Below are 16,361 nucleotides of genomic sequence, written 5' to 3'. Positions count from 1 at the left end.
CCCACACTAGTACAAAGCAGAAACCAACATTTTGAGCAGATGAAATACACTTAGGGCCTCATTTACGAGATGCCTGTGCCACTGAAGCTTCACTTTTTATGACGCTCAGGTGGCGCAGAACTCTCAATCGTATTTATGTGGTGACACAAGGCCACCCTCGTGGCTTTGCAAGGCTTCATAGATCTGGAGTAAGGCAAGGCAGCGCAAAGCGCTGGGTTGTTTTACTATATGTCAAGGAGGCATTCCACGGTCATTGTGTGGTTTTCCCACGCAACACCAATGGGTTTTGACACATGCCCAGATTTACAACAATCGTTAAACCTGGGAATGTGTCAACAAAACTGTGACCGTTTTTGTGCAGGAAGGTTTTGCCTTCCTACAGAAAAACAATTGTGCCAGCAAGTGAGGCTGCCTTGCACCTTGCTCCCTTAATATGCGCTTGGCAGTAATTTCTGCGCTGGCACTGGCTGAAAGGAGAGGAATGCACTGTATTGCGTAAATATGGTACATTCCTGCCCTTTTGATTTGGCGTAGAGCAACACAGCTAAAGGGCTTGCAGCGCTGCCCTACGCAAAATGTTTGTAAATGAGGCCCTCAATTTGTAAAGACAAGACCTCCTCACCAGCACACAGCAGGAATCTAACACAGGAGCAGATAAACATGCTCACACTTTGAACAAACATGACACAGATGAGTACAGAGCAGGAAACAAACGTGCAAGGATGAAGATACTCACAGTTTGTAAAGATATGTTTCCGGAAAGGTTTGCCTTTTGAGAATACAATTGCGACTATCAAACAGTTGATGGTGCTCAGTAGCCAGACGGTGGTGTTCTCGTAGCTCTGGTACTCACTATGCTCAGGGGGTGTTGCTGCGGTTAGGTTTGTCTCACTTGTGTTAGCGATGGTTGTATTAACATCACTCATGTTCGTCGGGTGGCAAGCACTGCGAACACAAGAAGACCACAACTGTGTCTGGCATAGATCTACACTACCCCAGGTGTTACTGTAGCACATCACAAAACAATGCAATGACTAACTTTATCCAGAAAGGGACAGAAGTCAGGGACAGGGGATATTGTGAATAAAACTAGATTTGGTAAAACTGGTGGACTAAATGAGGACCAAGAGTGCTAGGAAAAACACTTTGAAATGAACATCGCTAAGTAGCACGAAACTCCAATGGGCATCCAACTTACAAATAGGCAACTGTACAGATATTAACTTTTAAATGGGTGCTTTTGAGAAGATGGGAACTGTCCAGATTTAGATCTCAGCTTTGATGACTCACCTGCAAGAGGAGGATTTGTTTTTGAGGTGGATGTGCTTGACTGAAAAAGTAATAGACATTGACAAGGCAAATAGCTTTCGCTTTAATGTTCCAACTCATGCAAAGATAAGCACACACACATCCTGTTTGTGATGCATAGCACTGGCACCCTAAGCTTAAAGAATATGCTTAGCTAAAAAAACAACAGTACACTAACTTGGAGAATGAAAAATGTAGCAAAGACATAGGAGTCACAGAAGAAGACAGGTAAGACAGTTTGTGTTTTCATGCATAGGTCAATGTGCACTCACTTTACTTCAAGTATGAGCGGTTCATGCATCCTTGTACTCCCTTGATACTAGCAATGTTAGATCCCCTTCTGTGGTACCCAGGGGCACATATACCAATGCTGGCAGGGAGACACTAACTACCCAGGTTCTGCTGTCCTGAAGTGGGCCAGTTCTTCTCTAGATCATCTGCTCATGCCATAGGGTGGACCTGTCGAGTTATTTGTCTCTACAGAATCCTTAGATCTGGCCAATATCTCAATCTTAAATTGAAAATTATTAAATGAAATATATTCTATGGTTGACTGAAACACTTCTTAATAAACTTTAGATCTTGAAAATCGACTAACCTATAACTGCATTTAACTTGGACATACTCTGTGGGTTTTTAGGGGGGTAGCCCACTTTTAGGTTAGTCTCTATAGATCAATGTGTATTCAGAAGTCATAAAAATGTTATTAGACCTGCAGGTTGAGTAACTTAAATAATCTACTCGACCTAACTGTAATGTACTTGACCCATAAACTGGTCTCATATTGTGTGATCCTGGGCAAATAGTTTACAGAGTCGCCTTTTTCTTAATTCTCACACATGACTGCACCTTCAAATACGTGAGCTCAGCATTTCTGCAGTACAAAAAAACCTCCTTTGTTTGATTAAGTAGACTAATGTTTGCTACATGCATCACAATAATCTTGCCCACATACCCATGACGCCTAGCCCACAAAACCTGGGATTTCTTTAAGTTTACTAACAACATTGCTGTCAGGGCAGGAGTGTTTCTCACTTTCTTTAAACACTCAATTTTAATAAATATATTACTAAAGCATGATGTGGTAATATATTGTCATCTACACACAGTAACTTTCCAAGAAACATCTAAAACCCTCCCCACTAACTTGCAGCTTTACTGACAAAACTATATAGTGTATTAATTGAGTTTCAGAAAACATATCCTTTGCACATCAACACAAGTATTCTGATTTATTTTCATCCTATTAAAATATTTTTTTTCATCACACAAATATTAAAAAAGGGCTTTCACAACTACTGAAATATATTTTGAAATGTTTACACAGTTGACTTAGGTTTTTCCTAACACACAACAATTAAATGACTAACACCATATATCCTTTTATTTTACAGTCCAAGCAGCAGGTCACACAGTTTCCCTTACAAAGTCCTGGAACTCTGCAGTCAGAGGGAAAATTAATTGTAAGAAAAACTGACTTTTGACCTCTGTCTGAACACAGAGCAAGTGTGATAGAAGAACAAGATTTAAAGGCATCTTTTATTGCCCCTCCACCTTTCAACTGAACAGAACACCTGTTTAGTGTCAACTTGCCAAAAGGGTCGAGGAAGTATTAAAAATAGCTTGACTTGATCAAATAAGACTCGCCAATGTGAGTGGTCAAGTGTATTTTTCGAGCCCTGGTATTAGCCAACACAGTTCCCAGGATTATTACCCCTACCTGTTTGAACTTACATAGAGAAGATATAGAAGTCTGATCATAGAGTGGAAGCTGAAAGCGAGAGAATATTAGACATTGGTAAAAAGCTAGGTTTTACAAGCAAATAGCATGAGAATAGATATACATTTGTGTGGAAGTAAAGATCTGTAGAATAGTACTGGTGTAGGTTAAAAGGTCAGGTCGTAGTTGTACTGTCAAGCCAGACCTAAAAATCCATATAGGTTCATGCCAGAAAAAACAAACTAAATTATCTAGCTATCTAAGACACTTCATTAGCATGCCGGTGGCATGTGGGTGTCTCTGAAAGTTCAAGCTTAGGCAGCTGGATAAATCAGCAAAATGGTCACAGCTGTGTGGAGGGCAATCACTGTTTTAGTGAATGCAAACAACTTCCACCCATTGAAAACATGTACTCCCATCTCCCAACATGTGGGTGGAGCCAAAACCCCTATCTAGTGATGCTCATATAATTGTCTGGTGACTGCTGCACTATCAAGCCTGACCATAAAAAAGCCGGCATGGAAAGCTCCTGCGGTGTCCAGAGCAGGGCATTCATTTACCCAAGTCTCTGTCAGGAATATGGAGTGTTGATTTAAATCAATGACAATTAACTTCGTACTTCTGTTTACGGAGGGACATGACAATAATTCGATGCAATTTAAAAAGTGTGTCTCACTTAGAAGCTTTTCCACTGATTGCCTTGGGAGGACGCTGGTGAAAATGAGATGGTTGTTTAACAGTGAGAAGACATATCGGAAGATCAACTATTTGTTGGATAATATATCTTACGATGACTTGCACTTACTCTGAGTCCACAGAGGGAGAAGCTCAAGTCTCATATGAATATAGTCAGACTCTGACTGACTGTGTTGTCCGCTGAGCTGACAGCGCCATTTTTGGAGCCCTCTCTTCTAGTGGGGGGTGGGGGCCATGAAACCAGACCATTAACGCACTAGTGATGCGCAAACTGCAATAGAGAGGAGAAACTAGAAAGAAAATCTGGATTCCAGCAGATGCTGCATGTGAGGTCAAACCTTCTTACATCCACACACTACAAGGAAACAAAAGCAATAGCAGTGGCTGGTGATCAGGACACTGTTGGCCCCTCAGACTCTGCTTACTGTACTCTTAAGGGCCCCTCAGGTGCTCCATCCAGATGGGCCCCACCCTAAGCAGCAGAAGTTCAAGTTTTGGGCTCCACCACTGTGGAAACCCCACACATCTGAACTAAGCCTGGACAGGGCAAGAGGTGTAAATCTCTGGTCTCCAAGTGATGGAGCTGTCTCCATAGGAGACAACACATGTCCTGGTCTAAGGACTTAGGAAATGCAAATGTCCTTCATCATTACACCTGGAGAAGGAGGTAAACATTCTTTATTTCAAGATCAAAAGGATGTCTGACAAGTGACTGCCACAGTAAAGTCCCATCTATGCACATAACAGAGTACATAACAAGATAAGCAGGAGGATCTCCCAGACTCTGAAAGCTGCAAGAATATTTAGAGGCAGAAAGACTATAAAGAAACCCCGGGAACACAACAGACCCTGGAAAACTATTCAGAAGGTGCTCAGACCATCTGCTCAGCATGGACTGCCTGTGCAGCATAGAGGAGCTGGGAACCTTGCAGCAAGTCATATCCTGCTGCAAGATGTCACTCTGGGTCATTTTGTGATCATGGACTATGGAAACAAATTCTGGAACTGTTGTCTTCACCTGGTGTATGAGTTCTGCTTCCCACCACTAAGAGTGGAAGAGGGGGTACAAGTCTGTCATGTGGGGGTTGATGCACACACATTTGAGCAGCCTATGGATGTCATCTAATTGACACCCTTGTTATGGTCTTCCCCTTCAACTTTTTGCCTCTAACCCTCCTGTTTTCTGAATTACATTTTATTGAAAATCAATATTTTAAATAAAAAAAGAAAATCATGAAAAAGAGTTTCTACCACAGAAAGTGAACACAACTGACAGAACACAAAAAATTAGTCACTAAACAATGTGTGAAACAAATCTCTTTGAAATTTCAAATCAGAATTATTATTTTTTAAGCAAAAAGGAGACTGGTGTACCTCTGTAATTATATTTGCAAATGCAAAACAGTTTCCATTAGTTTATCAAGACAATATTGAACATTTAGGCCCAGAGTTTTCATAGGATTGTGATGCCCTTGCATCAAACAAGGTGATGCTAGGCCAATGCAATCTTTACATCAGATTTACCAAGCCACACTTGGCCACTTTGCATAGCCCTGCGTTGCTAGGTAAATCTGGAGTAACGCAAGGCAGCGCAAGTCATGCCTTGCGTTCCTCTGTGCCGCAAAGGTATTCCATTGGTGAGCGTGAGTGTTCCCACGCATCCACCCATGGATTTTGGCACAATCCCAGATTTAGCAAGATTGATAAACCTGGGAATGCATCGAAGTTGTACACCTTTCCGGAAGAAGCGCAATGAGGTGAAATAACAATTTCTCATCGTTGTTTCCTGTTTGTACTGCATTCTGAGGCAGACTTACAAAGAGGAATATGCCTTTAAGGGCTGTTTTTTTTCGCAGGAAGGTATCCCTTCCTGCACAAAAACAATCCTGCATCCAATCCCTTGTAACATGACGCAAGGAAGCCTGCAATGGCACTACGCAGCACACAGTGCACCAGCACACAGAGAGCAGGAATGCTTCATGTCTGGTACATATGACGCATTCCTGCCCCCTCTGCGCAGTGCAGCAAGGAATCTTGCATTGTGCTGCATCACTTTTGAATAAATATGGGCCTTGGTTTCAATGCTGTTTCCCAAATTGGTAAATAAAAGTAGATGGGTAAAAACAATCGGAGCACCCGGTGCAGCCGAGAGAAGTCACAGGTACCTGAAGATGTTGTTGCTGTGCCAGATCTGCTCCTGGACAATGAGGAAGCCGCAGACCTGCATGATGAGGCTGAAGAGGACGTTGAGGATGACCGAGAGCAGCAGAGGAGGTGAGATGAGCTGTGCTGGTGGTCGGTAGTTGGCGAGCTTGGGGTAGGCGTGGTTTAAACTCACTAAAAGAAAGAAGCATTTGTGAATGTTCAAATGCTGGGCCTTCCACAGCTCTCCTCCGCTCCAGCAATATAGATTTTCCACCATTCAAAATGTCTCAAAATATTTTATGTTGAAGGGGTGATACAGGAGGACACCTCCATGCGGCCCCTCCTTGCTAGAGGCTCAGCCCACACTTCAGCTGTTGGAAAGTGCACTCAACACTGTGTCCCAGGCAGTTACACACTGTAGAGATGGTTATGTTTCTGGACCAGAAGGTGCATACTCAGACTTCCAGCACAAGCTAAATTGACTGTTGTCTATTGATTTCCAACCTAGGTTTACATATCTAGGGGCATGATTGTCCACGGTTTAAAGGCATAGGCGGTCATTCTGACCGCGGTGGTCGGCGGTCACCGCCCGCCAAGCGGTTCCCACCGAAAGACCGCTCCGCAGTCAAAAGACCGCGGCGGCCATTCTGGCTTTCCCGTGGGGCCGGCGGGCGGCCGCCAGAAGACCGCCGGCCGGCCCAGCGGGAAAGCCCCTTCAACAATGAAGCCGGCTCGGAATGGAGCCGGCGGAGTTGCAGGGGTGCGACGGGTGCAGTGGCACCCGTCGCGATTTTCACTGTCTGCAAAGCAGACAGTGAAAATCTTTGTGGGGGCCTGTTAGGGGGCCCCTGCACTGCCCATGCCAGTGGCATGGGCGGTACAGGGGCCCCCAGGGGCCCCACGGCACCCGTTCCCGCCATCCTGGTTCTGGCGGTGGACACCGCCAGAAACAGGCTGGCGGGATGGCGGGAAGGCGGGAAGGCGGTCGGAATGCCCAAGGTGGATACCCTGGGCCAGCGGGAAACCGCCGGCTCCCCTTTTCTGACCGCGGCTTTACCGCCGCTGTCAGAATCGCCCAGGAAGCACCGCCAGCCTGTTGGCGGTGCTTCCGCCGCCCTCCGCCATGACAGTCATGGACCGCCAGGGTCAGAATGACCCCCATAGATCCTTAATACATGTTTTCTGCACATTCGGTAGGAAAGGCTGGGTTTTGGACCTTTTTGTCATACATTAATTTGAAATATATACATGCTTTATGATGGGTATCAGAATTATAATTTTTTATAGATTGCTTCTGATGAAGACCCCACAAAAAATTACTTGATGGGTTGAAATGTCAACGTGTCACTCTGTGAGTCCAATTCTTGAGTCCCAATGTTGAAAACATTATATTTATTTGGTCAACAGTGTGTTTTGGAATATTTTATGCAATTTTTCACCAGCGCACACTGATTTCACCTTTCTCACCAATCATTTACACTGTACCCTTTTCAGGAGCAACTATAATCTATATTGACTGTTTTACTACCTTTGATTTTTTTTCTACCTTGGACAGCAATTAAAAACGCTGTGAAGTCCTCTACTAAATGTATAATGCATCTATATATTTAATATTTATGCTTTATACGTTTAGACTCAAAACTTATCCTGAGAGAACGATTGTTGTTACAAAAATATCTGCAGACCCCACGACATACCACAGCTCGCATCAACCACCTGTAGCCTCAATGGGTGCCATCAACAGATGCTCCACCAGGACACACTCATTCCAGGAGTCTGCGTCACTCACAGTGATACAACTGCCAATTATCTCTCAGGAGAGAAAGACATCACAGAACAACCAGCAAAAGACCAGACAGAAACCAGAAACAGAGACCCACCTGCAGACGGGACAGACGAAAGGATGCAAAGAACATGAAGGAGGCAGGCGAAGATACCGAGGAGGTAAGAGAGAGGCAGATGGAGAACATGGCAAAAAGGGCGGTCAGGCAGAACCCAAAGACTATCTTGTGATGCACCCTGTAGAAGACAGGAGGGAAGGAAATGAAGAGAAGATGGAGAATAGAGGAGTTCAAGGCTCACTTAAAACATACTTTAAGCATTAACTTGTGAAGGATGTGCTTTTAGCAAGAACATTTCATAAACTCTGAACCCACAAGCACTGTGGTGTGTAACATCAGTCACTGAGGAAGATTTTGATAAAGGCAATATTTTTGCTGGTACACATGCGTTATTGTTTAATGACTAAATGAGAAACCTCTAAAGAAGGAGTTTCATCTTTACTTCCTGTATGTGCTCAACCAGGTGTTCACCTGGTTAAACAGCCAGGACCGGATTGGGAGCAAAAAAAGTATTAGAAAGTCTTTTAATATCAGTCTTATGTTGGTTGTTTGTTATGATGGTTCAGGGAATAAGCTCTTGCAAAATGTACATAAAAACTTGTGGTTGAAAAAATATCAGCAAATTGTAAAGGTACAAGTTTTGTCTCCCCAATAAAACGTATTTTTGCAGGAATTTTCTGGCACCATCGGAAAAAGCTTCACACGATTGATGAACTTTCAAAGTTTTACAAAGAATTTAATGAAAACAAGGGTTAGAATTCCCACAGTTTAATGTTTTTGTTTCTCATATGTTGTGCAATCTGATAGAGTGTCTTTGGCAAACAAACCAAAGGATGTGTTATATTAATTATGTACCCTTGAGCAGTGGGCATCTCCCAGTTGAATGCAAAGTTGGCAGTGAGAATGTGTGTCGGCGGCACCTACCGCGTTCTCTGTGATATTTATCAAAATGTCCACTTCAGTCAGGATTTCTTTCTGGAGGGTTAGAAGGTTTGAGAGACATTGATCCATCTGAAAAATACTACAGCAATAATGCTACCTGAATATTGTGTTTAAGGTCCTCTAACCTCCATGGTGAGGGAAAGAAGTAAACAGACTGCGGCAGCGGGACGCCCGCTCTCCATTGGCCAACTTTAGCTGGACTCCAGTATGTGATGTGCTGGAAGACTTGAAGATTGGTGACACCAAAGGTCTTCCACTCAAAGCTTTGAAGAACCCATGAGTACCGCATGCAGTGGATTAGTAAGAGAGTCTGTAAGAGGACTTACTTGTTATGCCGATGAGAGTGGTGATGGCCAGATCTTGGAAGAGGAACTGGTAATTCCCAAAGGAATTCAATTGCTGGAACAAGGGACAGCAAAGAGGTTTTAGTATTTTTCATAATCAGAGTGTGCAGATAGGAGCATCACTTCCGGCAACACTGGTTGTTCTACTCCACACTCGGTTAGAGTGTTCCTAAGAGCCCCAGTCGTCCCACGATGTACCGTCTTACCCTTAATGCCCTTGCCTTTGTCGTCTGTGAAATGATTAGGCCTGGGCGAAATTTGGATTATGCCACAGTAATTGGAGTAATTTCAGAGAATACACATTAGTCCTGTGATGCAACATTACGGAATTACACCAGCTCGAGTAAATAAGAGTTATTTGTGGGACAAACCCTATCACAAGATCACTGGAACAGAGAACTAAACCAGAGAAAGTTCCTGCCGGCTGACGCGTTTCTGCCGTGTAGCATTTAGGGCTATTTTATTAGCGCAAAATTCATCCTCTGGGCCATTTGGGACACTAGGGTGCACTTTGCACAAAGAAAGTAGCTAAATCCTAGATCACACCTCCTCTCACTCAATTACACAAATCTACAACTAATTTTGCAGTAATTACGATAGAGAGAATTACACCAGTTATGCCCAGCCCTAGAAATTATACTTTCATCAAATTGTTTTGAAAATTAACGACCTTCACAACTTTATAAAGTATCATAGTTTATCAAGTTCATTAACGTCCATGCCAAAGAGATTCTTATCACTTTTCCACAAAAAAACAAGTCATTATTTTCTCCACACAAAGCCTGTTTGCTGGAATCCCAAATACAATTGTTTCCACAATGTTGGGAAAAGCCACATTTGCTGATTTTGCCCAGCCGTCCTCATCTTCTCCAAGCCTTCAACAGTATTGCATTTCAAAGTTCTAACCTGGTTCACCTGTATGAGACCCCCTGAGCCTGGTGATCCCATGGTCTGGCACTCTACTGTGTGACTATTACCAGAACCTTCCCAGAACCCGTGGTGCACTTTGGGTTAACTTGGCTGGTTTGGATCAGACAGATGGCCACTCACAGAGCACTTTATTCCCATCATTGTCTCCTTTAGGTCTGGCTAGAGAGAGCACTAAATGTTTGAAAGCTCTTGTGTTCCCCTGTCATCAATCCTTCAAAAAGTCAAACAGAGAGAGGTAGAGAGACCAGGCTTTGGGGCAGTCCTCTACACTCATTGGTTTTAAGGTGTTTTTCCTGGTTTGCTATTGCTCGGATGGACTGTCCATCGAGGGCATTGCATAACAAGGTTGGATCCCGAGTTCTCCTCAAGGATTCCACAGTTCCAAGTCGTGCATGAAGCACACTGTGTCCAGAGAAAAATTGCAAATCATTTTTTTCCAGAGAGGATTAGCCTGCTAAAATGTATTAGGAAGAAAAAAGTGTCAAAAACTTTTTTATGGGCTATTTGTCTCGCATGCAAAGTTTTAAGAAAGGGTCTAAGATGAGAGGGCTTCGAAAGATGAATTTCAGTACTACGCTCCCTTTGTACCAACATGTTGCAGTGAATATTCCAGGAGTTGTCACTCGTTCTTACTTGACTTTACAGGTCTCTAATGTTGCCACTGTGTTTTGAGAGATTGTCTTTTTATAACTCTACAATTTATCAATCCCCTCCCCCACATCCCCCTGACATTCCCTTGGCAGGATGCCCCACACGGATGAATTTGGCTCACAGCAAAATCATTTGAACAGGCGCTCTTGGGAGCTGTTCACAATTTTTATTTCTAAACCACAATGACAGATCATCAGGTCAGAAACTGAAGAGAGTCATGTTCAGTCCACCTTACCCAGTAGAGCAGCAGGATGGCAAGGTACTGGATCATGCTGTAGAGGGCCATGTACTTGAAGACACAGAAGGAGGTGACCAGCGCCGCGCGGCCTTCCCTGGAACGAGACAAGGCGGTGGGTGGAGGCTGCCGCAGCAAGAGATCATGAAACACAGTGCACGACAATTTGAAACTGCAATGCCAGGGCATAGAGGTTGTGCTTTGGTTACAGACCAGGACCTTATGGTCAGAATGTCGGCGAACAAACAATGTGTCCTAAATCTCATTTAGAAAAATGGTACCTATTTGGAGTTAATTACAGAAAGTTTACACCCAAAGGAATGATATTTTGAAAACAATATTTAGACATTGATATTTACGTCAGGCAATATTTCTCTCCACCATATTTTGTAATTTACATGTCTCAAAATGAATTTACTCAAATCTAACTGCAAAAGATGTGAAAGTTAGCCCTATCCCTGTGACTGCAATAAACCTATTGTAAGACCTCAAGACCCAACACCAAACCAGCAGTTGCAACTCAAGTTCAAATGTATGCATAGTTTAAAAATAAAAAAAAACATTTTTCAAACATAAAACACTTCTTAGTAGATCATTCCTAAGCTGGGAGTATGCCTCTGTGTACTATAACCTTTTGACCACTATATTTTCACTACAAATCACGAGTGTGCACAGAGGAGTTGTCTCATTTCCGGAAATTGGACAAGAGTCATCAAAGATCCTTGAATTTAGCAGACTGCACAGGAATCTTTAAAGTGATCACTGAGGGTTCCTTTTCAAGGCCGCCGTCTCCATCACCTTCACTGCTCACAGGAGGACAAGCAAACCGGAGAGTGCACCCTGCAGGATCAGAGGTCCCACAGGGCTCTCAAACCTGGTTTACACTTGAACAGCTTCACACAAACAAAGGATTCACTTTTCTCAGTTTAAAGGGAATCAGTGAACTCAATTCATCTTCTAAAATCATCTCAAATCTTCTCTAAGATGTCCTTGTTTAAAGGGATTGGTTAATTTGGGTAGTTTTGAAAGATATTCAGCGTAGAGGACCTATCTTCGCTCTTCGGTTTATTGAACTGATTGAATTTAGCAGATGTGTTTTAAGCCTCATAGATCTCTCTGGCGTTTTAAAACATTTTCAAACTGGTTGCTCCAACACTGAGGGTAAAGGTCATTCTTACACTCATCTACCTACAACAAACGCTTCTCACAGCTGGGTACCTTCAATTGTTGCAGCCTGAAGCACAGCAAGATCTGGAGTTTGTGATCTATTAGAGACATGAGCTGAAGACGTCCGTCTCTTTACAGAGCAAAATTCTTCATAATCTCACAAAGATCCTGGGATTCTTAGCTTCTTCCACGCAGCGATGGTCCTAGGTTGATCCACTTCAGAGCCCTGCAGTGGTGGAAGAAAACCCTTTCTGTAAAGGGTCATCTTATGATCTGCCACTTCTGGTTGCTGAAGAACCAAAGCTGGAAATGGGATGGTGGCTGGATTACAAGGAGGCCCGGAAGGGATCACACACATTCAGGTTTTCTCCAGATTTTGTCCTGGAGTCAGATGCATGTGGTTGGGTTGGGGAGAGAGGGGGAGTTTTTAACTGGAGTAAAGCTTCCTGAAGATACAAATCTACAAATCAACTGAATGGAGCTCTGCACTCAGTCGTTCTTAAAGAGGACACCACATGGGTTGTACATTATGTACATAATCTGAGAGGAGCAGATGCAGAACCTTTGGTGGACAAAAGTTTCAGGCAAAGTTGTTTAGACCAAGACATTTTGGCTAATTTTAAGTATCTTCCAGACCTTCGTCATTGAGCAGAAGATCAGAACTTAAAGTTCTTGCAAGATTCAAGGTATTGAAAGCTGCATATAGAACTATTTGCCAGTCCAGACGAGTAGGGTTCTGAGTGGCACTAATTAACTGAAGAGCATAGTGTCTTTACAATCTACCCTTATTCCTGGTTACTTGAAAGCAGGGGCTCTTGGACATGTTTCCAGGTGGTTACAGATTAAAACAAAAGTATTGTTGAAAAGACCAAATACGATTCTATTTTTTCCACTTTCTCTACAATGTAAAACAAAACAATTAGATAAATCTGAAAACATGCTCGATGATGTCACCACGCATGAACCAGAGAACTGGAGAAAGGAAAAGAAAATGAAAGAATGTTTTTACCCCTTTCAAAACACCGGAGCACAAGGAGACCCAGACGCTTCACAGAGAAACGAAACACAGGCTCTTTTCGCACCCTCTTTTCTTTAGATAGTATCTAGAGTCTGTGCAGGTGGACCTGTTGTCAGTTTACAAAAGGAAGGGCTGCAGTGGACATTTATTGATTTATCAGTGTTTATAAGTTTCAACTGAGAAATAGAAAGGCCTCATCTCAATAAATACTCCCAGTTAACTTCAGTGAGTACATTGTGATGCACAGTAATAGCACACATCATGGTGTACACCCAGATGCACACTCATAGCACACGTCCGAGTACAGCCAGAAGCACACTCATACCACACATCAGAGTGCAGCCAGATGCACACTCATAGCTCACATCCGAGTACAGCCAGATGCAAACTCAGAGCTCACGTCCGAGTACAGCCAGATGCACACTCATAGCTCACGTCCGAGCACAGCCAGATGCACACTCAAACCACACATCAGAGTGCAGCCAGATGCACATTCATAGCTCACATCCAAGTACAGCAGATGCACGATCATAGCCCACGTCCGCGTACAGCAGATACACACTCATACCTCACGTCCGAATACAGCCAGATGCACACTCATAGCTCACGTCTGAGTACAGCCAGATGCACCCTCATACCTCACGTCCGAATACAGCCAGATGCACACTCATAGCTCACGTCCGAATACAGCCAGATACACACTCATAGCACACGTCCGAGTACAGCCAGAAGCACACTCATACCACACATCCCTGCCCTGAGAAGGTACTCGCGCTTTGCATCGCGTTATGCGCCTCTATACTGCGATATTATTTTAAAAGCTACCTTTATAACTATTTATTTATGTTCTTTTTTAGTTGTTTATTGCCCTGATTTTATAGGACTTATTGTAACCCCCTTACCTGCACTCTAATCGGTTCTCCCACCGCTGTTTGGCGGGTCCGGTCTCTGGGGTATTGATTTTGGGCGCCATCTTGGAGTGGTGGTCACTTTGGGCGCCATCTTGGAGTGGTGGTCACTTTGGGCGCCATCTTGGAGTGGTGGTCACTTTGGGCGCCATCTTGGAGTGGTGGTCACTCTGGGTGGGGTTGCTGACGAGCGGTCTAGCGCTCCGGCTGAGTGGAGGGACGCCTATTTAAAGCTCCCCCCAACGCGCAGCGGATACGCGCAGCGGGCGTGCCTTCGCTGTGCCAGAGTCGTGCCAGAGTCGTGCCCGTCTGCGCCCGTCCGCACTAAGGAAGCGCGGCTCGTGGCAGAACTCTGGACCTGGTAATCATGACTGTTCGTTTGAGAACCTATAGTAGGTCCGATTTACTGGCCCTTCGGGGTCAATGTACACGTTGCGAGTGTTCGCCTGTAGGCCCGTTGTGTGGCCCATATCACTGTAGGTGCGGTGTATGGTCATTGGAACCCCCCTCCCTTATACGCTCCTTAGGGCCTGCTGTAAAGAGGATAGGACAACGGGACTTGAGTATCTGGAGCTTAAACGTCAGATCTGTGGTAAAGCACTATCAGGAGATTTACGACCTTCTTGCTGATGGTTCGCCGGATGTGCTTTTTCTGACGGAAACGTGGCTCCAGGACTCTGACTCCTCGATAACTAACTTAGCTTTTCCCCCAGAATATGCTATTTTTACTTTAAATCGTACGACTAGAGGTGGAGGTATTGCGATGGTCACCAAACGGTGTTATCCCTGTCAGTGGAAAGCCGCTGAACTTTTGGGGTGTGAGGGTGCCCTATTTAAAATAGCGTTTAGTCATCAGTTTACCTTCTCTGGGTTATTAATTTACCGGCCTCCGGGCTGTGATTCTGTTTTTAGGGCTACTCTTCCTGAGTATATTAGCATAGAGGCACTAGGATGCGCAAATTTTAATATTGTGGGAGATCTTAATCTCCATTTGGACTGTCCTTCCTTACCTACTATTAGGAGCTTTTTGGCGGATCTTGAGGCTTTACAGCTCTCGCAGATGATTACCTTCCCCACACATAAAGGTGGTCATATTCTTGACCCGTTCTTCACAAATTTAGAAGGTCTCAGAGTTCTTGGTTCCTCTCAGTTGGTCTGGACAGACCACATGCTGGTGAAAATGGCATGCTCTCTGTCTGACTCTCCTTTTGTATCTCAGGATAGATTTGTTCTTAAACGACACTGGAACAAATTAAGTCTGGAGGATTTTTATCATCAGCTCGAGAAGGCTCCTTTAGGTCCGCTCACTGAGGTCGATTGTGGATACGACTCCTTCTGTGAGTGGATTTCTGGTGCCCTCGATTCTCTGATTCCTATGTGTTGGTCTAAGTGTCACCGGAAGGAGCCGAGCCCTTGGTATGACACTTCCTTGGCATCTCTTAAGAGGGTCTGTAGACAGGCCGAAAGATTATGGAGGAAGTCATATGACTCTGATCTGAAAATATGTTATCTTGCTAAAATCAAGATTTATCACAGGGCAGTGTGTCAAACTCGTGCCTCCTTTTATGCTCAACAGTTTCAGAATTCTACCAATCCATCGAAACTTATTTTTAAAGTATTAAAGGACCTGATGGCGAAGAGAGTAATTGCAGGGGAAATATGCTCGGATTCACATTGTGAGGGTTTGGCCTCTTTCTTTCATGAAAAAGTGCAAGCCATCTATCGCACTTTCCCAACGGGTTCCCTGATGCTAGAGCAGGTTGGTCGCACCTTAGGTGCGGGGGAATGTCTTTCCATCTTACCCCCCTTATCTCTGGAGATGTTTGACTATCTCAGCGCCAAAATTAAGTCTGGCTCTCCGGCTGACCCGTTGAAACCCGCCCAACTTAAGACTCTGGCACCGGTTTGCCGCTCCCCGGTACTGTCCTTGATCAACCTGTCTCTTTCTTCTGGAGTGGTTCCCGTTAGATGGAAGCAGGCAGTAGTTACGCCAATTCTGAAGAAGGCGACCCTTGACCCCCTTAAACCTGAAAGCTACCGCCCTATCTCCCTTCTTCCTTGGGCCACGAAAATAGCAGAGGCCCATGTGAATGCCACTCTTACAGACCACCTTGGTAGGTTTAACATTCTTGATCCTACCCAGAACGGGTTCCGCGCGGGTCATAGTACGGAGACGGCCCTCCTCTCGATGGTCGAGCATCTGCGCTCCGTGATGGATTCCGGTCGGACGGCGGCACTGTTGTTATTAGATCTTAGTGCCGCCTTCGACACGGTCTCGCACGGAATTCTGATTCGGCGTCTTGAGGAGGTGGGCGTTTCTGGATCCGCCTTGCACTGGTTTCGTTCCTTCCTTATGGATAGGTCATTCCAGGTGGCGATCCCGCCCGGTAAGTCGTCACTCTACCCGTTAGACCAGGGAGTCCCACAGGGGTCTTCACTGAGTCCCACCCTTTTCA

The 16,361-nt window shown here is 44.4% G+C and overlaps 1 protein-coding gene across 2 annotated transcripts in view; it reads right to left on the bottom strand.

Moving 5' to 3' along the window:
- Window positions 1-16,361, bottom strand: part of LOC138265200 (probable cation-transporting ATPase 13A4) — a 249,446-nt gene that overhangs the window by 16,956 nt on the left and 216,129 nt on the right. For both annotated transcript variants that reach the window (XR_011199310.1, XM_069212745.1), the window contains exons 25-28: window positions 10,813-10,909; window positions 8,979-9,051; window positions 5,890-6,061; window positions 737-945 (exon numbers count right to left, since the gene is read on the bottom strand). Coding sequence is in view for 1 of the 2 variants with exons in the window: in XM_069212745.1 (XP_069068846.1) it covers window positions 737-945; window positions 5,890-6,061; window positions 8,979-9,051; window positions 10,813-10,909 (551 nt within the window). In the remaining variant the exon portion in view is untranslated. The remainder of the gene's footprint in view (window positions 1-736; window positions 946-5,889; window positions 6,062-8,978; window positions 9,052-10,812; window positions 10,910-16,361) is intronic.

Source organism: Pleurodeles waltl, chromosome 11 (assembly GCF_031143425.1).
Source record: "Pleurodeles waltl isolate 20211129_DDA chromosome 11, aPleWal1.hap1.20221129, whole genome shotgun sequence".
Classification (NCBI taxonomy): Eukaryota; Metazoa; Chordata; class Amphibia; order Caudata; family Salamandridae; genus Pleurodeles; species Pleurodeles waltl.
Note: the sequence above shows the minus strand (reverse complement) of the source record. Positions and strands in the feature narration are given on the sequence as shown.